Source organism: Gopherus evgoodei, chromosome 1 (assembly GCF_007399415.2).
Source record: "Gopherus evgoodei ecotype Sinaloan lineage chromosome 1, rGopEvg1_v1.p, whole genome shotgun sequence".
Lineage (NCBI taxonomy): Eukaryota > Metazoa > Chordata > Testudines > Testudinidae > Gopherus > Gopherus evgoodei.
The window spans coordinates 152792031-152815751 of NC_044322.1; the positions used below are offsets into that span (position 1 = coordinate 152792031).

Below are 23721 nucleotides of genomic sequence, written 5' to 3' on the forward strand. Positions count from 1 at the left end.
TGTATACTGCATGCTGCTGGTAGACGCAGTGCTGCAGCACTGAACAGCAGCATCCTCTCCCCTCTCCTCCCTGGTGGCAGACGGTACAGTACAAAATGACTGATAGCCGTCCTCATCATTCTATGAGTGCTCCTGGCTGGCCTCAGTGAGGTTGGCTGGGGGTGCCTGGGTAAAAATAGGAATGACTCCCGGTCATTCCCGGCAGATGGTACAGAACGGCTGGTAACCGTCCTCATCATAGCAACTTGGGACTGAGCTCCATCAGCCCCACCCCTTTCATGTCTAAAGAAAAGATTCTGTACTGCCTCGACTATCATAGCGGCGAGAGTCTGGGCTCCTCTCCCTGCGCCACCGTTTAATGTCCTGCCTGGACTAGCAGCTGGAGGCTTCCTCCCTCTCATTTTAACTCACTAAAAACTCAGTGTTTCTTATTCCTGCATTCTTTATTACTTCATCACACAAATGAGGGAACACTGCAACGGTAGCCCAGGAGGGTTGGGGGAGGAGGGAAGCAACTGGTGGAGTTGTTGCAGGAGCACCCCCTAGAATGGCATGCAGCTCATCATTTCTGCGGGATCTGACACGGAGCGGCTGTGCTCTCTGGTTCTCTGGTACACTGGTTCTCTAGGACACTTGCCTCATATTCTAGGCAGGACTGACTCTATTTTTAGATAAAACATAAAGGAGGGAATGACCTGGGGAGTCATTCCCATTTTTGTCTTTGCGCCCCCAGCCGACCTCAACTAAGGCCAGCCAGGAGCACCCATGATAGCAGCAGATGGCACAGAACAACTGATAACCATCATCTCATCGCCAATTTACAATGGCATGGCAGATGGTACAATAGGGATGGTAACCGTCTCTGCTACCTTGGAAAGGCAAATGAATGCTGCCATGTAGCACTGCAGTACTGCCTCTGTCAGCAGCATCCAGTACACATACGGTGACAGTGACAAAAGGCAAAATGGGCTCCATGGTTGCCATGCTATGGCATCTGCCAGGGCAATCCAGGGAAAAAGGGCGCAAAATGATTGTCTGCCGTTGCTTTCACGGAGGAAGGATTGAGTGACGACATTTACCCAGAATCACCCACGGCACTGTTTTTGCACCATCATGCATTGGGATCTCAACCCAGAATTCCAATGGGCGGGGGAGACTGCGGGAACTATGGGATAGCTACAGGATAGTTACCCACAGTGCAACGCTCCAGAAATCAACGCTAGCCTCGGTATATGGACGCACACCGCTGAATTATTGTGCTTTGTGTTCACTCGACTTTACACAATCTGTTTTACAAAAACGGTTTATGTAAAATTGGAATAATCCTGTAGTGTAGACATACCCTGGGTAAGTTATGTCTTACTGCAAATTTCTGCGTACGTAGTAACATAGATCAAAATGACTTCACCGGAGCAAAAGGAAACTCCTAGAATGGCTTAATTTAAATGTTTTATGGTAATGATTCCAGTCATATTGTAGTGTATATATAATTCTCAAGGCTTTCACTTCTTCTAGAACGTGTTCTGTTTGACAGGAGAGCCGAAAATTCCACTTGAGATATTGAGTTGAAAGTGCCCTTAGGTCGACTTAACCCTGTAGTGTAGACCTACCCCAAGTTCTGCTCCAGTACCAAGCTCTGCCCATTTGAGAAGTCAAAATGAGACGCCACTCTCACTAGCTCACACTGATGTACAGCATATGATATATGTGCTCTGCTGGGCACTTTAAGTTTGGCTCACTGGCTGACACTCAGTTCACATTTTGAAGGTTTTCTTTTTAATCATAAAGGTTAGAGATTTACTTTCCTTCTTTTATTTATTTATTTATTTCCACATGAAAGCTCAGATGCTGGAGCGCAAGATGGCAGCCACCTGGAAAAAATACTGGCTTGCCAAGCTACAATGGTCTAGCCCTGTTTGGTTCCTGCACATGACAGAATAAATATATTTTATAAACCTGCTTCTTGTATCGTCCTCAGTACCACCTATATTAGCTAGACATTTGCTGTCACAAAATTAATTACAGCAGGGCCATCATATAGCTAGCAGCCTTCCCGTTCATGGAGAGAATGTTTGTGTTATGAAAGAGCATATACTTGCCTTTTGCCAATTTTAATTTTCCCTTCTGTAATAGGAACAGTTTGTCTATAAGCAGTCAATGTGATTTGTAGAGTAATATTGCCAATATCACCCAATGACCTGACTCCAGTTTTTGAGTTATAGGCAAGTCTGAGAAAGGAGACATTTCAGTGTAATTGGCTGGAACGAAGTGACTGCAGGACACTGTCTGGGATTTCTGTGGCACTTCAGGTTAATGTCATGCTTTGTGAATGCTGTTATTCCGTTGAATGCTTGGAAAAGGTACTTATATTTTTTTGAAATGGAGACACTTCAACACCTAAACTGAAGGAGACCATAAAAGCAAAGTGCCTTAAAAGTATTTCAATGGAAGTTTTAATGTTCCTTTTCTGGAGAAAACCTCAAATTGCACTTTGGCCAAGTAAAATCTCATCCAATTAACTGATTGTCTCTTTGTTCTGTATTTGTACAGACCACAGCATAATGGTACACTACTAATGCTCCCATGTACTATTGCAATACAGATAATTAGTTATCAGAGCTATCACTCTGGGATTCATGAAATTCTCCCTTTATTATTTGTACCATAGTGATCAACTCTCCCAAACATTGCCACAGGTGGCACCCAAGAGAAAAGGGACTAGATCAGGGGTTCTCAAACTGGGGGTCGGGACCCCTCAGGGGGTCATGAGGTTATTACATGGGGGGGTCGCGAGCTGTCAGTCTCCACCCCAAACCCTACTTTGCCTCCAGCATTTATAATGGTGTTAAATATATAAAAAAGTGTTTTTAATTTATTAGAGGGGGTCGCACTCAGAGGCTTGCTATGTGAAAGGGGTCACCAGTACAAATCTTTGAGAACCACTGGACTAGATCCACAAAGGGGTCTTAAGCTGAACATTACAATGTTTAAATGTTAGGCAGCATGCTACCTCGGAGAATCAACAGCCCAAAGTAAGGTGCTCAGGCTCTCTATACATAACAAGCAGAAGAGTGTTAAGCACCTAAGAATGGGATCTGCAGAGGCTAGTGTAAGCGGGGGAATGGTCCCGCTATTGTGGGGAACTTTTCTGGTTTCTGCACTACCCTGGTGAAGTGGGCTAGCAGACAGATCTGAGTCCTCGCTCCCACTTCCTTTACCCAGAGGCCGCCCTGCCCTGGAGGACTCCCCTTGCACTCTCCTGTGTGGCAGAGTCCTCATAACCCCAACAAGGCTGGGCCCAGGATTCCTGGGGGGCTCAACCCCCAACCTTGCTGCGGTCACTTAAGGCTGAGCTTAGTGCACAGTTAGCTGTGATTTTTGTAGTGATTAGTCCGTCTGTGCTTATAATGTATTTAGCATTCATGTGTGACCTTTCTCTTCATTTGCTGACCCCATCTACTAACACTGGGATTGGTAGAACAGAAGTTGTGCAAGGGGAATGGAGAAATGCTGCTTACTTTCTGCCACATGGGTTGCTTGTGATTGGGACAGGAGCTAGGTCGGGGTGAAGGAAGAAAGGAACTCAGGCCCAGATCCTCAAAGGTATTGAGACACCTATCTCCCATTGAAATCAATGGGAGTTAAGCACGTAAACACCTCTGAGGATCAGGGACTCATTCTCCAAGTGGAAGGGTTGCAGTAATGCTCTCTCAGGGGTGAGGGATAAAGGTCAATTGCATTTTACTAGAGAAAAGGTACCATTAATGCTTTAGTGGTGGTACACAGAAGCACACCAGGTATGGACAGTCTGATTCAGAGCATTTGCTGTCATGTGTTGCCTTAGTTGTGGTTCTGATAGGGAAACAGTGTGCCAGTTTATTTAAAAACAAGACTCCTAACCCCACCCCTGTCCCTGCAAATTAGAGAGAGTCCCAACACAACCCAGATAGCAGAAGTTTTAGTTTGCTTCTTTGAATATTCCTGGTCTACTCTTCAAAAGCCTATACTCTTCTACAGTTTATTGTGAAAATGTTCTATTTGGGACAATGGTGTGTTCTCAGTCATGGGTTGTTTTTTTAAAACATACAGACTTTCCAGTCAGCTTCTAGCTCTAACAGACATTACTCTCTGGAGCAGCCCACTGGAATATTAATATCAGTACAGTTGTAGTTTGCTCACCAACAGAAGTCCCTTCCTACTTGCGGCTGACAGGGCTCAAGGGAGGAGAGGTGTCATCACTGGGATAATCTGAGCTCTTCGGTGTATTTTCTAACTAGTCATTTAAAGTCATTTGTCTAAAAAAAGCTAAAAATATCTGAGAATTTAAAAACTGGATGGTAACAGCCTACAAATTCAGTGATGATTCAATCTGGTGATGACCCATGGTTACAGTTCATGGGAAATATAAATGAGGGTGGGCAAATGAGTGTGTGGTGCTGGGAAAGTAGTGTTACATTGTGGGCTTGGCAAATGTGGGGTATATACTGCAGTGAGGGGCTATATGTATTCGGAGGCTTGTGTGGGTCCTGGTTGTGTTGTTGGTGGGTGATTTTGAAGAATGGTGGCAGTTGGGCCAGGTAATCCACCATCTGTGCAGTCTCCCTCACTCAACCAATGAAATCGTTGCATACAAATTAGCTATAGAGTAAGAGTGGTGATTGGTTGAGTTACCTGAGATTGCACAATGGTCTAGGATTCTTGGAATGGCATAGATACATGCCTTGTTGTAGCTGAAAGCCCGTGCAGTTGCATAGATATAATTCATAAAGTCAAAATGGCTGAGATCTTTAAAAATTATATGTTAAGAGACCACAAATCCTAGTGATATTCTTAACAAAAAGAACTCTCCACTATGCTTGTAACTGTTTCCATTGCTTCACACCAACTCTCAGATATTCTAAGCCTGAATGACATGCAGACAGAGTGACAATCCTGGAATTTATTATAGGTAAGGCTACGTTTATGTCATGGAGGTCATGGACATCACGGAATCCACAATTTCCAGACACCTCCGTGACATTCTTTGTTTCAGTCCCAGGGGCTGCAGGACCCTGGTGCTGGCAACCAGTGAGGCCCTGGCAGGTTCCAGCAACAGGCAATAACAGTGACAGGCAATGGGAGCCCCCTGCAAAGTTCCAGCAATAGGTGACAGACTCCTGAGGGGACGTTCCTCAGGGTTCCAGCGACAGGCAACAAACAGCCTTGTGCGGGAAGAGGGGGATGCCTTGGGCGATAGGCTGTGGTGTCCCATTTTCTCTTTGGGAAATATGGGCACCCTGCAGCTCCCAGCCACTGTAGGTGGAGGGGGAATCCTGCAACTCCCAGCCACCACGGTTGTGGGGGAAACCATGGAGCCACAGCAGCAAAAGTCACAGACAGGTCACGGCTTCCGTGAATGTTTGTTTATTGCCTGTGACCAGTCCATGACTTTTACTAAAAATAACCATGGCAAAATCTTAGCCTTAATTATAGATACTGAATTGTAATAATGCACCTGGCTGGCTGTCATGGCTCCTTGCTTTCAGGTTGGGATATATAATTCCCCATCACAAATCTAGAACTCAGATGACAGCTACTTATAATTTGGGTCATTAATACAAATCAAAGGCTTGATCCTGAAAATGCTCACCCCGGTGAGTAGATTCATGGATATTAATGTCACTTCAAGAGGACAACTCACCATTATGTGTAGGGCCCTACCAAATTCATGGTCCATTTTGCTCAATTTCATGGTCATAGGATTTTACAAATCGTAAATTTCATGATTTCCGCTATTTAAATCTGAAATTTCATGGTGTTGTAATTGTAGGGTCCTGACCCCAAAAGGAGTTGTGGAGTGGGATGTTGCAAGGTTATTATATGGGCGGGTTGTAGTATTGCTACCCTTACTGCCTTCAGCACTGGGCAGCTGGAGAGCAGCAGTGCTGGCCAGGTGCCAAACTCTGAAGGCAGAGATGCTGCCAGCAGCAGTACTGAAGTAAGGATAGCATGGGATGGTATTGCCACCCCTACTTCTGCACTGCTGCTAGCAGGACTCTGCCTTCAGAGCTGGATGCCTGGCCAACAGCCGCCGCTCTCTGGCAACTCAGTTCTGAAGGCAGTACAGAGGTAAGGGTGGCAATACCGTGGCCCCCTAAAATAACTTGCGACTCCCCCCCTGCAGTCCCCTTTTGGGTCAGGACCTCCAACTGGAGAAACACTGGTCTCCCCTGTGAAATGTGCGTAGTATGCAGTGGTTCTCAAACTTTTTTTTTTCACAGACCATTTGAAAATTGCTGAGGGTCTTGGCGGACCACTGAATGATCTTTCCAAATGTTTTATCCAAAGTGCTTTACAATAGTTAACTAATGGTACAAAGTGCTATATAAAAAAACCCTTATTAATAATTAACTATTTTTGTTCTACAAATAAAAGCGCACAACTCATATTTTAATATACCTCTACCCCGATATAACGCGACCTGATAGAACATGAATTCGGCTATAACGCGATAAAGCAGCGCTCCGAGAGGTGGGGCTGTGCACTCCGGCGGATCAAAGCAAGTTCGATATAGCGCGGTTTCACCTATAACGCAGTAAGATTTTTTGGCTCCCGAGGACAGCGTTATATTGGGGTAGAGGTGTATCAGTAGTCTTACCTCTCTAATGTGATGGATGTGTCCTCTCACCCCCACTACGGCAGCCCCCGAGCTGGGACAAGGAAGGAGGGATGTCTCTTCCCAGCAGCTGCAGCCCTGGAGCTGGCTTTCTCTGGCCGCCACTGCATGTTCCAAATTCCGACTACCCCCTCTTCCCAGCCCACTGCCCTCTCTCACCTACTCCTTATTCCCCCCAAGACCACCACCTCACTTTACATGTTCATCTTCTTCAGGGGTCCAGGCACCTAATTAGTAGAGCCACACCTTTGGGTTGGCCCTTCATTCTTTTGTGTGCGGCCACCCAGGCGCACATCTTGGAGGGAACTATCTGCAGGCCACCTGAATGGAGCTCGCGGACCACTGGTGATCCGTGGATCACAGTTTGAGAACCTCTGGTATAGGGTAAAAGCACACAAAAGACCAGATTTCACAGTTTGTGATGCATTTTTCATGGATGTGAATTTGGTAGAGCCCTAGTCATAACACAGTAAAGTTGGGAAATAAATTGGTTATCGGAGAGCAGGGCACACAGTGTTAGCAATTGTGAAAATGGGCTTAGAATGTTGATAAGACTATTGGAAGACCCTTGATTTTTTTCTATCACTTTTTATCTGTTGATTTACTTCCAGGTGCGTGGAAGTCTTTTACATTTACTTTCATGCGGGGAGATTTGAAGAGCCTTATGTAAGCATCACCAAGAAGAGGCAGATGCCTAAAGATGGACATTCAGAAGAAGTTGAGAAGGAAGTGGGCCAGGCTGAAGGCAAACTGTTTACACATAGATCTGCATTCAGCAGGGCATCTGTGATCCAGGCTTTCCTCGGCTCTGCACCTCAGCTGACACTTCAGCTGTATATATGTGTCCTGCAGCAGGAGATCACGGCAGCTAGAGGTATGCATAGTCTGTGTCCAATCTATATATTGGTGGAGTGAGAGTTGGAGGGTCAGAGGTTACTCTCTGCTGAGCTGCCTACTTTGCCTCAGCTGGAGGAGCAAGTTTGAAACAACTTCATTTGCTGGGCACATTCCAGTGGGTTTCAGCCAGCTGTTACTTTGTACTGCACCCAGGTTCTCCTCACCCCATCAAATTTTGATTTAAAGCACTTTTGAGTGCTATATAAAAAGCAATCTTGTAGATCATGGCATGATAAGGAGACAGCTTATCAAGGAGACAGAGGAACTGAGCTATATTTAAGGAGAAAAAAATTGCCCTGTGTTCCCTATTAAACACTTGGCCGGAGTATATGGTAGAGCATATTTTCTCCATGCTGGAACAAAGAACTATGACTGTAAGAAATAAAATAAAATACATACAGAGAAACTTTAAAGAATTTCTTCTTCCTTGGCTGTTGCCAAGGTAGACCTTGCTTCTGCTGTGGCACCAGAAGGACATGGGCCTGTGCTTCCCCAGCTGATGTTCTCTAAGGCCCAGTTATCAATCAGGTAAGAAGAGGAAGGATTTGGTCAGCTGAGTGAGCTTTAGGTGGCTGCCTCAGCAAAGGTGCTTCCCTGCCAGATTACTGAATGGCTCCTTTGGCTGAGAAGCCCAGGCAGGCTATGCACTTCTGTTGGTTTCGCAGCTGGGGAAGCCTCAAGAAGAGCCCCATGTAACAACTTATCTGAATATTGTACTTTAGCTACAGGTTGGGGAGAGGGCAGGTATACACATGCAGGTTCTGGCTCACTGGTGAGGACAGTTGTGATGGTGGCAGCTGTCATCTCACTCAGGGCCGTCCCTAGCTATTTTGGTGCCCCATGCAGCCCCCCGTGGGGGGCTGTGTGGGGCCCCAGGCCTCTGCAGTGGGGAGCTGGCCCCAGGCCTCCACCAACGGGGGAGGGGCTGGCCCCAGGTCTCCAGGAGTGGTGCTGGCCACTTCCTGCGGGAAGTGGAGTGACCCAGACCCAGCCTGCTCTGCTCCCCTGGCTCCCAGGCTTGTGGGAAGGGGGAACCACCCCCCAGCACTAGCTGGCGGCGTGGCAGGGAGCCAGGGGAGTGGAGCAGGCTGGGGCCGGGTCACTCTACTTACTGGTGAGTGCAGGCCCAACTGGTTCTGGAGTCCTCAGGGGAGTGGGGGCAGGGCTGGGGCAGGGAAGGGGTGGGGTGGGGTGGGGGTAGAGCAGGGGCTGGAGCCCTGGGGAAGAGCTGGAGCAGGGGCTGGAGCAGCATGCAGCTGTGCAGAGCACCAGAAAATGTGATGCCCCAAATTTCCTGGTGCCCTACACAGCTGCTTACTTTGCGTATGGGTAAGGACGGCCCTGATCTCACTGACTCATTAAGTATGAAACGTAGGTTTAAGTTGATGGTCAGAGAGGCATATGATTGTGCCCCCACTGACCATCAGCTGACCCCTTGTCATTTTTATTACACTTCTCAACTGTGCTGCATGACAGCATGCAACCAATGTGGTCTGTCGACTGAGCTGAAGTGTTCATTTAGGATGTAATGGGCACTTCCCCCATCACACTGTATGCTTCTTGTATCACCTTGCACAGAAAACAAGTTGGCAGAGCTGACTGTAGACCAGGACCTCCCATATGGCAGGTGTGCTGATGCTGCTGACCAAAGATGCTTTAAAAAAATTCAAGTCATAGTCTGTGCGTCCAGCAAAGCTGTGTTTCTACGACCCCATGCACATACCCTTGCATTCTTTAGCAATACAACAGAGCTGATTTAGAGGTGATGCACCCTATTACAAGGTGCAGCTCAGCATGCAAAGAGACTGTAAGAGTGAAACTTAGACTGATCAAGTTATGGCCAGGTGTACTGCAAGCACACAGCATACAGGCTTTCCACACATATCTGTCAAAGTACCTCACTGCTGACTGGCAGCAGCCTTCTTTTCCATGTTGGGAGTACACACTGAATTATTTTGACATTATGACATAGTGAAATGGTCACAAGAGACTGGACTAAGATCACTGAACAAATTACTTATTCAAAGCTAGTCAATTAGCCTTTGGCAATGGTACTTTTTAAACAGCCAAAACGAAGTTTCCTTTTCCAGGCCTCACAAAAGCAATGGATTTACTTGTACAGGGAACTGGATTTTCATAGTGTAATGTCCATTACCAGTATGAATGCATCTAAAGCAGCTGGCACTGAGGAATTAATCAGCATATAGTGATATTATGTCATCTTAAGCAGCTGCCAGCTTTATTTTTAAAGGCACCCAAAGTGCTTATTTAGGCACATAGCTGTAGATTATTGAAAGACAAAGCATTGCTCTGGCTACTTCATTGTGCCTGACAACTAAGATGAATTAATCACATGCAGGGTGAACCATGGCATGGGGATGAGAACAGAATGGAAGTATCCTGTGTTGAGCAAGGTAATTAGCACTTGGGCTCCAAGTGCTGATCTGCAGATGGCGTTTGCTTGAGAAAGGTCATCTGGGTTGTTTTTCCCACTAGTACTGTTGGCTGCTTGTCGCTGTCACCAAGAAGAAAGGCTTTGTCTCGGGTTGTTAGGATTGATAGAGAATAACAAATACAGTGGCAATTGGTACGTTCACCAAAACCAAATGGTCAGGAAACTTCACAGAGTTCTAAATCACAGGCAAAGACAGCAGCTACTATGCATGCCACATCCTCCCCCTCCACGCCTGGCTTTGGAGCGGCCTAGAGCAGATTGGTGTCACTATATAATACTGAATGAAAGGGATCGACTGATTACTTGGAAAGCTTTGCACCTGTGTCTTCACAGACAGTGATCCTTCCTTCAGACATTTGTGTCTTATTTCTTTGTAACTTTTAAATCTGGACTTAAACCCGTTGTAAACAGGAGGCTGAAAGTTGGCCAGAGTGCATTTGTTTAGTTTGTGAATTAATGCATGTTGCCATGGGTTCCTCTTCTCATAAGCTGGAATACTGAGGAGGACCTAAATCAAGGACAAGAAGGACTTTCATATACCAAGAGTTAAATGTGGGGCTATTTATCTGCTCACAGCTTATTTTGTTGAAATTGTTTGGATGAACGTAGTACTTGTAAAAGGTACCTCAGTGACATAGACTCGTAGACTCATAGACTCTAGGACTGGAAGGGACCTCGAGAGGTCATCGAGTCCAGTCCCCTGCCCTCATGGCAGGACCAAATACTGTCTAGACCATCCCTAAAAGACATTTATCTAACCTACTCTTAAATATCTCCAGAGATGGAGATTCCACAACTTCCCTAGTGTGAAAGTAGAATGAATTATATTGTAAAAATAGAAAGGATTAAAGAAATGCTGTCTGTACCTTTAAGACAAACTGTTGGAATGCTGCAATCCAGGTGTCAGGAATACAGACATTAACATAGAACAATTGCACCGTTTGAGGGCAATTGGTGAAGTATTAGCCTTAAATCGATAACAGTTAGTAAGGAAATAGGATATGCATGCTGTGCCCCAGGTGAATTTTCCTGTTTTGCTTTCTTTGTCCCTTTGTCTAATTCCCGCTCTTTTATCTGTATAAATAAGACTGTTTGGGCCTTGCATGGCCGCTCACATATTCTGAATGTTATTGGCAGAGCGCTGTGCTAATAAAACAGAGTGGTCTGACAAATTGTGAGTCCTGATTCTAACTTTGACAATTTGGAGGTTCCACCGAGATGGCAACCGTCTTCACTGGGGCTGTGTGATTCCTGACTGTTTTTGTAGGATGACTGTGGCAGCCGGCACCTGGGCATTTGGCCCAAGCGGTCCTCCACTAGAGCGGAAAGGCGCACAGCCACAGTGAGGTCTACGCCATCGAACCTGTTGGTTCCCACTCTGTTCTGGTAGGGATCCCGGGATCTGACATCAGGAATCTGGTCAGGTAATTATTTCTGTGTTTTGTCCGGACTGAGGACTGTCCTGTCTCTGTGTCTATCTGTCCTCTTGTGGAGTGTTTGAGTCTGGGTGCCGTCTCTGTCTGGGGATCGGCCGACCAAGGGGTTCCTGTCCCCGCGGTCTGAGTGAGTGAAATCTGCACAATTGCAGCCGCACCACACCTTGGGTAAAACCCTTAGTGTGAAAGCAAGGGCAATTGAGGCAGTAGCCTGTGGGCTCCTTTTGTGTGTTGCAGCAGGCATCGCTCTGATGAACCTGAATTTCCTTCTTGTGTGATTGGTGTGTGAAAGTCCTCCTGTACTGGTAACCAGACGTCTAAGTCGGGACAGTTCCCTAAATGAACGCCGGCTCATTTTATGTATTTAGGATGGGTCCAGACTCCTGTAAAAAGGGTCAAGACTCCTGTAAATTTCTGGGAAAATGGTCTAGGCTAACTCAGGAGGATCCCAAAACTCAGTGGCCACTGTTAAAATCTTGGAACAAAGACTGAGTGGATGTCTTAAAGGACAAACTCGGCCAACCTAAAACTAAATTGGCTAAAGGAGAGGTTAATTGTTTCATGCAGTGGTGGGAAGAGGCAAATCATAGGTGGACAAAATCAAAACTGGCCTCTCTCACTTATTCAAATAATAAGTTAAAAGCTTTATTAAAAGCCTCCTCTCCCACCACTAGACCAAGCGCTCCCCTTTACCCCGTTCTCCAAACCCCGGATCGATCCAAACCCCTTCATACTCCCATCTCATTGTAAAAAGGACAAACAGTCCCTTGTTCTGTTCCCCTTTGTTGTCTGCCTCAGAAACTGATTCTTTATAGTGTCCCACTACCAATTCAGCAAGGCTGGGGGCGGGGAGGCTCCTCAACTAGCCCCCACCCTTTCTGGTCCCTTTCCTTGAACATTTCTTTCAAAATTGTGAAATGACCACAAATTCATTCACAAACGGTTCATTGAAAAAAGCAGGATCGGGCCCAGACAAGCAGGCAAGCAACAAAAAAGAAACAGGTTGAAAGCCCTAAGGGAATAGTGTCAGAAGTAAAAAAAAGTAGTAAGTGCAGGCATGAACCCCTGGAACAATACTTAAAAGGGTGAAATCTAAGGTGATAAAGGTGTCATTTTGGAACATAAACAAGTGCTTTAAGAAAAGAGAGTGAAAAGTTAACTATAGAGGCTGGAGAGAATTAAGCAGTTAAACTTTGTGAAAAATGTTAAAAAGGACCATGTTAAAGAGGGAGAATTCTTGGTTTCTTTGCAGACATTCTGAAGGGAAAATGGGCCCTTTTCCAAAAGAGTGCCTGTAAATAATCCTTATATATATACAGCTATGCAAAAACAAAGCAGTGTAAAAAAAAAAAAATGTTAAGGAAAAGAAAATGTGTATGTATCTATTTGTCTGTGTATGTAAAGTTCTAAGAATCTAAACCAACACATCTGGTTTGTAAAACTACTGTTTTGTAGGTGTAAGATAAATTGATTTTGTTTTTGTTTTTAATGCCACTAAAAATTCATTTGACTCTTTAATTCAAAGTTGCAAAACTGACAGACCTTTTTGCAAGACACAGGTAATTAGTGTTGTTTGGCTTTGGGATTTAGCATTTAACCCTTAAGGGGTAACTTGATTCTTTACAAAAAATTAAAATGTTTTTAAATAAAGACCAAGTCATGGCTGCAATAGGGCAGTCAGAATCAGGAGAATAGGTAGAAATTCTGGAGTCTTTTTGTTTGTTTGGTTTGTTTTTTGTAACAATAGCAAATAAGAGCTGTAATGACAAAATAAGAAGTTAACAGTGACCCTCTGAAGCAACAGCAGAGGTGAGGTGCACAAAACAAAAAGAAGCAATGTTAAAAACACTGAGCCTTAAAATGACTATGTGTAATCAGACTGTCACTTTAATAAAAGTACATGAAAACTCTGAAAAAAACAAAACAGTTATACCTTATGTAAAAATTAATATGGCTAATGTTTTTAAAAAGTTACAGTATAGAAAGAATGTGCATTTTCCGTAGGACATGTGCAGCGTATATTGTAAAAAGGGATGTAAAAAAAAAAAATGCAAATGAAACATGCTGCTGAATTAAAATCCTATTAGGGCTCCAAAAAAAGCCGCAATAGGCTGTGTTTTCTTTTTCAGATCCCTGTGTGTTAAAACAGAGTCGCTGAGCTCTGCTGATGGCTTTGAATCCAAAAGCCTAGCCTGTGTTAATGCAAATTACCTAACTGATAAACAAAGCTAAAAACTGCCAGCACAAACGAAGCTGCAAATAAAGAACATACCTGGTCAGCAAACAAACTGCCTACATAAAAGGCATGGTATAACAAGATACCTTTAATAAATTTGATGCTAATGTTACTGTTAATATTAAACATTAAAATAACTTTAATGTTAGTGAGTACCCCTGTAACAACTTGTAGTGTGTATGATTTTTGGAAAAATCCTTTAAAGTAATATGGTAATGATGCTTCTCAGCTATTACCTGTGAATAAACTTAAAGCTTAACACAGCAGGGAAAACATTACAAACTTGGTCTGCTATATAAAAGGCAAAACTTAAGGTACACCACCTCATGAATTTAATAACTAAACAGTAAAATAATTCTTGCATAACCCTTAAAATGTAAAAGCCATTAAAACCTGGCCTGCCTATTAAAAAAAAAAAAAAAAAAAACACACAGGAAAATATGGGGGTAATTCCTCTGTTTTGCCTGCAGTCAGGAAGGGTATTTGTAAAAGAATGAAATCTTTAAGCAATAATCAATGCCACCCCAAAAGGGGTAGAAAACTGTTCTTTTTGTCTTTCAGATAATCCAAAGTACTGTATAATGGACTATGTGTATGTGTTAATTCTTGGGAAAAAGTGTTTAAAAAGTGCTAGCAACCCACCAAAAGACAAATGTAAATGTAATGTAAGTACTGTGTTTACCAATAATCACGTTTACTATTTGCCACAACAACAACAACAAAAGAGTCTCCGCTTACTGTAAGCACTGATTTAGCTGAGTTCTCTATCAAACTTGGCATTAAATGGCAAACAGTTACCAATCATCTGTTAAAAGGTAAAAAGGTAACATGGCTCCTAAAAAAAAAATAAAAAAAAAAAATAAAAACAAAAATGTGAAAAACTGAACTATTCATATTATACACGCAAATGGGAACATGTTAAAAATTGCCACTGCATAAAAGAATAACAGCTTACCATTGGTATAACATTTTCTGGATGGTCTCCCACAACTACTGGCATACTAATATTACTACCCTAATTGTTTTTGGTTTTACATTGTATGTGTTTAATTGAAATGTTTAAAATGTGCTGGTGGATAAAACAAATGTATGTAAAGCTAAAGCCACAGGCCCAAATCACCTCCCAGTATTTTCTATTACATGGACTAAATAAGAAGTGACACTGGCGATTAATAATCTTAGTGTCAAAAGGGGGATATGTAGGAGCAGGATTTTATAATGTCCCATAAGAATTACAGTATAATTTGATTTCATCCTGCTAGCCCTCTTTTTTAAATACCAGAAAGAAATGACCCCCTGGGATAATAGGATTCTGTTTTCCCATATGCATTACAAATTGGGCCCTCTCTAACTCTTTGTTTTAAGATTTAGGTAGTAAGAGACAGGATTCTCTATTGTGTCTGTGTTAAGTAAATTAGAGAAACATTGAAGGCCTGGGTCTCAATGTAAATTGTCTTAGTTATCAATTGTAAAACTTAGCAAGGTTTAATTTGCAATGTTTTTTTTGTTCAATATAAAATACTACTGTTTGTATTCTCAAATCTATTTGTGTGAATGAGGAATGTATGCATCAGGAAAAGATAAGGTGTGAAGGCCATTGTTACAGCCAAAGTCAAGGAACGGCTGTTAAACTGTCTGGCATCTCAGAGTGGATACATGCTTCGCAGTGCAAGAATGCACAGACCCCAGTGAACCAACCACCACCTCAGGACCACGCAGAGTCAATTTTTTTGACTCCAGAAGAAGACGTAAAGGAACAGCCTGCAATACCTTACAATCTACGCTCTCGTAAGGGTTGCCAGAAGCAGATGACTACATAAAGCAAGGCCCAAGAAGAAGCAGTAGTGAGCCGAGTGCCTGCTGCCTGGTGGACATAAAACTGTGAGTGCAGTTCCCTCAGTTGAGGTTGTCAGAACCAGAAGGGCCTTGCCTCCAACATGCAGCTCTGGTAGCGCCTGTTCTTCGGCTGCTGGTATCTTAAGGTCTGGGGTGCACACAATGACAATTCTTTTATTCAGCAGCAAGTGTGGATAGCTCAGACCCTTATTATTTCTAAATGCTGGGTCTGCAGCCACATCCCAGCCCACTCTCAAACTGGTGTTCCTGTCCTGGCTATCCCACTCAATTACCCAGACCTCACTGGAGGACCTTGTCTGTTTAACACAATATGGAACAGTAATGACACCTGGGAAGAGGCTATTGGCAGTTCCTTTACCCCACTTGGGGGAGCAATACACCAGGCAAAAAGGCTCCTAAGTAGTTAAATAATGGCAAATAAAACCAGAGAAAGTTTAAGAGCCCTGGCCAAGGAAACAGAGGCGATCGGACAGGTGGCCCTCCAGAACCGTCAGGCATTGGACATAGTGCTTGCGGCCAAAGGAGGGACCTGTGCTCTCACTGGAAAACAATGTTGTATGTTTATACAATACCAATAAGGTAATAGATCGCTATAGCCACTTAGAACAAATCGCATATCTTCCTCATGAAGAGCTGAGTTCTTTATGGAAGTGGCTAAGTAACCTGTTCAATTTCTCTGGCATAGGAAACTGGTTGTTTCAGGGAGCCCTAACTATCCTGTTTAAAATCTTAGTGATTTTTGTATGCTTTCAGTTAATCTGTTGTATCCAGAATTGTGTCACCCAGATGGCTGCCCCAAAACAGAGTGCTAATATAATGATTTTGAATATCGCTGATAAACTAAGAGATAAGGAATGGTTAATTTGTGGAACTCAGTAAGGGTTGGTCATGGCATACGCCTGACCAAAAGGAGGGATTGTGAAAGTAGAATGAATTATATTGTAAAAATAGAAAGGATTAAAGAAATGCTGTCTGTACCTTTAAGACAAACTGTTGGAATGCTGCAATCCAGGTGTCAGGAATACAGACATTAACATAGAACAATTGCACCGTTTGAGGGCAATTGGTGAAGTATTAGCCTTAAATCGATAACAGTTAGTAAGGAAATAGGATATGCATGCTGTGCCCCAGGTGAATTTTCCTGTTTTGCTTTCTTTGTCCCTTTGTCTAATTCCCGCTCTTTTATCTGTATAAATAAGACTGTTTGGGCCTTGCATGGCCGCTCACATATTCTGAATGTTATTGGCAGAGCGCTGTGCTAATAAAACAGAGTGGTCTGACAAATTGTGAGTCCTGATTCTAACTTTGACACTAGGCAATCTATTCCAGTGTTTAACTACCCTGACAGTTAGGAACTTTTTCCTAATGTCCAACCTAAATCTCCCTTGCTGCAGTTTAAGCCCATTGCTTCTTGTTTGATCATTGGAGGCTAAGGTGAACAAGTTTTCTCCCTCCTCCTGATGACACCCTTTTAGATACCTGAAAACTGCTATCATGTCCCCTCTCAGTCTTCTCTTTTCCAAACTAAACAAACCCAATTCCTTCAGCCTTCCTTCATAGGTCATGTTCTCAAGACCTTTAATCATTCTTGTTGCTCTTCTCTGGACCCTCTCTAATTTCTCCACATCTTTCTTGAAATGCGGTGCCCAGAACTGGACACAATACTCCAGTTGAGGCCTAACCAGCGCAGAGTAAAGCGGAAGAATGACTTCTCGTGTCTTGTTTACAACACACCTGTTAATGCATCCCAGAATCACGTTTGCTTTTTTTGCAACAGTATCACACTGTTGACTCATGGGTGATGGTGGTAACGTGGGGGTACCATGGTCTAGTGGTTAGAACAGGGGTTTAGGAATCAGGAGGCTTCAGTTCTGTGCATCACTCTGCTGCTGATTTGCTGTGTGTCCTTGGGCAAATCATGGAATGTCTTTGGTCTCAGTTTCTTCCTCACTTGTACAATACTTACCCAAATTTATAAAGTGCTTTGAGAGTTCAAATAAAGCTTCATGAATTAGTTACAGAAAGGCTCATAGCACAGGCTGTAGCATATCAAGGTTCTCCATACCACATCACTCCACTAATTCTCCATTCCCCAGTACTTCATCTCCTTGCTTAGACTGTCATCAACAGAGTTAAAATAACCTGCAATTACTGTATATTTTGACGGGATCATCTCTTAACTCCTTTACCCTGGATGGATGGATGGATGGATGGATTTCCTACTGTTATAGCAGCTTCTTTTGAAAAAGATTTTGTTAAAGAAGGTGGTAATTGTGACTATAACTCTTATGAAAAGATGAAGTATCTGACTACATGGCCTTTGAAACACATTTGTTTCTGCAACATGACAATCCTAGTGAATATAAACTGGGATTTTTGGCAAGTACGGAGAAGCAGTATGTGATTTTGTGGCAGCGTTGCCAATGCCAGATATATTAAATGCTGCGGCAGGTTCTGCTGTCCCAGCAAGCTGTCAGTCACAGAACTCTTCTTGTCAGTAGTTAGGACAACATTTTAAAGAGGTGTGGGATACTTTTCAGTATTATTAATAAGTGTTTTTAAAGAGGGAAATTATGGATTGTTGGAGAAAAACTCAGTTCTTGCTTTTTGTTTGGGTGCAGCAAAATCGAATACTTTATTATTTCTCCAGCAATTGCAATAGAGGGAGGGAGTGCCCTAGGACACTGGGTCACCCCAGTCCCGGACAGGTCTCTCAACAGGTAAACAATTACAGCAGGCATTTATACCTTTGTTACAGACAATAACAAGCAATAATACAGACAATAATAAGCAACAACTGCATTTTGTTTATACATAGGCCATCCTGCTATCTTATTTTTCTCATTTCTGGAAGGCGCCAGTCCACATATTTGGTTATTAGTGCAAGGTCGTGACAACTTCTCACGCAGTTCTTTTCCACTCGCCTCACACTATCCTCGCTTCTACAAGTCTCACGTCATTAGGATTACAGCTGGCCTAACTCTTGCTAACAAACTGACATGCATTAAGATCCCCTACAAATCCTTGTCAATTCTTTCCCTTCTTCCACAGGATTTTGACCATATTTTCACATCTGGGTCCCAAACCTTAGGTACCAAAATAAGTGGCCTTATTTTTAGCGTGGCCTGAGCACAGGTTTAGGTAACTAACTGTACAGACCGAAGATTGAAAATTCTGGATTTAGTGGCTAGGCTCTGCCAGGTGTCAGTATTATTAGCATACCATGGTATGACTCACGTAGGGCAGCAGTCACCCTCATGTTACTAGGAGGTGGGAAAGGACAGGTTTTGTCAACCAGAAGTGATTAAAAAACCAAAACCTTAGTAGTGCTGCAAGTAGCGTGTCACTCAAACCACTGGTTCTTAAAAAGAATATTGCCCCAACTTTCCAATAAGAGTGGAATCCTGTATCACACAGCACTGCTGTTGAGGGATGTAGGACAGATTCAGGGGAAAAATCTTTGACTCTATCATCCCCTCACTTCCTCACTGATCTTCATAGTAGGTGCTGAGCCAGAGACGTGTCCACTGCAGACAATGTTACTTCTTTACCTTTTCTTCTCTGGCTGCCCCACAGTACCATTCCCATTGGTTTGATTATGGCATTTGGACTGATGACCGGTAGGCTGTTACAAGCATGAGACTTTGGGTATAGAGCAAGCTTGGGCTACAACCTGATGCTGTACATGATTGCTACCAATGGGAAAATACCCATTCAGAATAGGAAGTAGCTTCCAGGAGCTGTGAGGGCAAATGGACTAAAGTGATTTCTTTTGACTCACTAAAGGGGGACTAGGTAGTGTTCTGAACATTTGCCAGCTTGTCAAACAGGTGGCAGGCAGCTTTTCAGTACAATCTTTCTGAGCCAGGAAAAAGTTTTAGTGAGAGCATTCACTTTATTAAAAAAATTACAAAAATAATTTGTGCTTAATTAGCTCTTAAAAGTTATTTGTTCTTGTGGTTCCAGAGCCAGTTCTGAACTTGAGAAAAAATTTCTAAGAGTGCTGAAAGGACAGGCTCTCATTGGTATTCATAACTGCATTCACTTGTTGTTCTGCTTTTGGCCAGTATTCTGTAGGAGACGATGTTTTAAAAAATCCTCATACCATGTACAAAACAGGTGTTTGTTTTTAAGGGAAAAATGCTAAAAATTCAAGTGATAAACAAGCAAATCAGAATACATTTTACAGGAGAAATCCTTCCCCATAATGGGACATGCATATTGCAATATAGAATTGTAATTGTTATTCAGCCTTACAAACAGATATTCGGTGTCTAGATACATGGATAATTCCTTATCAGACATTCTATTCCAAATTAATTGAGAAATGTTTCAAAACACAGTGATAGTTAAAATGTACAAGAAAAATCCCCTAGTTACTCCAAGATCCTGAAATAGTTCCATTTCTTACAGAGTCATGTTCAGAGATTAATTCCTTCAAATAGAAGAACCTCATGATCATGGTTAAATAGCTGTAATAAAGAAGTGAATACACTCCTTTTGTAGGATAATGAAACATAAACTAATTGAAGGTTGCAGACAGCACTGGTTGCTAAGCACTAAATTAAAATAATTGACATGACAATTAAGATCTACGTAATCTGTTTATCTTATTTTATCTAATAAAATAGAAGGTGCTGTAGCGTCACCATTAGTTTAATAGTCAGCAAATATTTTCCCCTAACCTCTAAAAGAAATGACTGTATCATTTATTGTTTTTACTTTAATTGTTTGCATTTAAAACACTCCCATGTATTAAAATGAAAAGGTTAAGGCTAAAAATTTCAAACATTAATGCCTAAAGCTTGTGTCTTAAATCTATAATTCAACACCTAAAATAAAAGTGGCCTGATTTTCATGGGTGCCAAACATATGCAGCACTCAGCAGGGTTGTGGCTGCTTAGCACTTCTGAAAAATCAAGCCACATATTTTTAGGTGCCTAATTATAGATTGAGAAGTCTTAACGTTAGGCATCAGGTTTGAAACTGTTCTCGTTTATCTGAGTCTGCTGATGCATTTTTCAGTATCTTAATTCACAGCTCAAATCCCAGAAATCAGCTAAAAAAGCACTTTAGCAACTGATATTATGGAGTATCAAAATGCTGCTGTCACAGTTTCACGTGACACTGAGTTCAGATGCTGCATGACAGTTCCGAACTCCCATTTTCATGGCGAGAGGCCGCACTTTGCTGCTTTAAGTGCCTGGGAGTTTTGCAAGGAGATGCCCATCCCGGCAACACAAAGCATTGCAGTAGTGCCAGCTGCTGTCCCTCTAGGTGCCAGACACCAAACACCCTTTGCAGCATTTAAATAACAATAAAGCCCCATCACTTGAGGAATCAATCAGAAGTAGGTGTGCGGGAAATGCAGAAGGATGCTACAAGTCAGCATCTCTAAATTCAATCTGACAGATTCTATAATTTTGGGGGAGGCAGAGAAAAAGAAAATAAAATGTAGTCAGGTGAATAAATCTTCAGTCGATGCCACGTATATCTTTTCCACAAGGAGAAGGAGGAGGTTCCATGGCTAGGGTGCTGGCCTGGAACAGGTGGGTTCAATTTTCAGCTCCACTACACACTTCCTGTGTGACCTTCAGCAAGTCTCTGTGCTTCAGTTCCCCTTCGGTAAAACTTCACTACCTCAGATGAGTGTTGTGAGGGATAAATCCATTAGCGATTGTGAGGCACTCAGATACTACAGTGAGGGGGGGCCTCAGACAGATAGATATTGCACAAACAATAGAGCTTGGAAAAAAAACACTTTAAATCTTTTGGTTTCTTCAGCATTCCCCATCAAGAAAATAGGGATAATAGTACCTTTGTAAACTCCACCAGAGAGGTCCTTTGGGGCCATCTGCCTGTCCCAAGTCAGGATAAAGGAGGAGGGTTGGGCGTGGGGCTAGCAACTCCACCTCGTAAAAAATCAACCTGCTACAGAAACGCCAACAATAGAGACAACAGAGACTTTTACCCTGGAAAAAGAACGGTCTTCAACTCGAAGATGCATGACGCTGGGTGGTAAAAGCCGTGAGGAAGCCACTAAGCCGATTACCCTTCTTGCAACCAGGAGGATTACCATAGGCACATGGAACATGAGGACCATGTATGAGTCAGGAAAGACGGTGCAGGTTGCAGCAGAGATGAGGAGCAACAACCTGACCCTATTAGGCATTAGCGAGACAAGATGGACGCAAGCGGGACAGAGACGGCTGTTGACAGGAGAGCTGTTGCTGTATTCAGGACATGAAGAGAGCGACGCAACCCACACACAGGGAGTAGGCTTCATTGTCCAAGCAGGCACAGAGAGCACTGATTGGTTGGGAGGCACATGGTCCCAGGATCATCACAGCATCCTTCAGAACTAAAACGAAGAGGATTAAGATGAATGTTGTTCAGTGCTACGCTCCAACTAATGACAGCGAAGAGGAGGACAAAGATTATTTTTACAACAGACTCCAGAAAATATTAGAGATTCTCCCAGACAAAGACATCATCATTCTTATGAGAGACTTTAATGCCAAAATTGGACCTGACAACACAGGATACGAACAAGTCATGGGGACCCACGCTCTGGGAGAGATGAGTGAGAATGGAGAGAGACTTGTGGATCTGTGTGCACTTAACAACCTGGTCATAGGAGGTAGCATCTTTCCTCACAAGCGGATCCACAAGAGTACCTGGGTATCACCAGCAGGCACGACAGAAAATCAGATCGATCATGTCTGCATTAGCAAGAAGTTCAGAAGATCCTTGCAGGACGCTAGAGTTAGAAGAGGAGCAGACGCGGCGTCCGACCATCACTTAGTGGTGGCCAGATTGAAGCTGAAGCTAAAAAAGAACTGGATAGACATGTCAGACAGAAGAGTGAAGTACAACATCAGCCTTCTGAAGGACCATAAGACCAAGGAAGATTTTGGACTGACGCTGAAGAATAAGTTTTCAGTATTACAGGATCGGTCTGAGGAAGAGGAAGACTGTATTAAACAGATGGCAGAAAGTGAGAGACACACTTAGGTCAGTATGCCAGGAAGTGCTTGGAATTAAGAAACACCAGCAGAAAGAGTGGATCACAGCAGAGACCTTGATCAAGATAGAAGACAGAAAGAAGAAGAAGGCAGCAGTCAATAACAGCAGGACTAGAGCAGCAAAGGCCAAAGCTCAAAAAGAGTATGCTGAAGCCCACAGAGCAGTGAAGAGGAATATCAGGAAGGACAAGAGAGAGTATGTGGATGAACTGGCAGCAGAAGCAAAGCAAGCAGCATACAGCGGTAATATGAAACAGCTGTATGATACTACCAAGCGACTGTCTGGAAAGTTCAGCAAGCCAGAACGTCCCGTTAAAGACAAGCAGGGAGAGTCTATAACAGGAATAGAACAACAGATGAACAGATGGGCGGAACACTTTGAGGAACTCCTGAACAGACCAGCACCACCAAATCCACCAGGTATCAACCCAGCCAAGGAGGACCTCCCAATTAATTGCGATAAACCAACCAGAGATGAGATCAGAAAAGCCATCACCATGATGGAGAATAGGAAGGCGGCTGGACCTGATGACATCCCAGCAGAGGCCCTGAAAGCAGACCTGGATGCTTCAGTGGAAATGCTGTACCCCCTCTTTGAGAAGATATGGGAAGAAGAAGTGATTCCGGTAGACTGGAAAGAGGGATATCTCATCAAAATCCCCAAGAAAGGAGATCTTAGCAACTGTGCCAATTATAGAGGAATCACACTCCTGTCGGTGCCAGGGAAGGTCTTCAACCGAGTCCTCTTAGAGAGAATGAAGGATGCCGTCGATCCACAGCTACGAGATGAACAGGCAGGTTTCTGGCAGAATAGATCATGCACGGACCAGATAGCAACGCTTCGCAGCATAGTCGAGCAGTCTATGGAGTGGAACTCCTCGTTGTACATCAACTTTGTTGATTATGAGAAAGCGTTCAATAGCGTGGATCGAGAGACCCTCTGGAAGCTCCTTTGGCACTACGGCATCCCAGCAAAGGTGGTCAACCTGATCAAGAACTCATATGACGGTATACACTGTAGAGTGATCCATGGAGGGCAGCTTATTAACAGCTTCCAGATGCAAACTGGAATCAGGCAAGGATGCTTGTTGTCACCACTTCTCTTTCTCCTCATCATCGATTGGATTGTGAAGACATCCACTTACGAGCGTAGGAACGGA

General features: G+C 43.4%; 1 protein-coding gene across 1 annotated transcript in view; it reads left to right on the forward strand.

Moving 5' to 3' along the window:
• XK (X-linked Kx blood group) overlaps positions 1–23721 on the forward strand; it is a 31456-nt gene that overhangs the window by 2199 nt on the left and 5536 nt on the right. The window contains exon 2 of the mRNA XM_030575709.1: positions 7267–7529. Coding sequence (XP_030431569.1) covers positions 7267–7529 — 263 coding nt within the window. The remainder of the gene's footprint in view (positions 1–7266; positions 7530–23721) is intronic.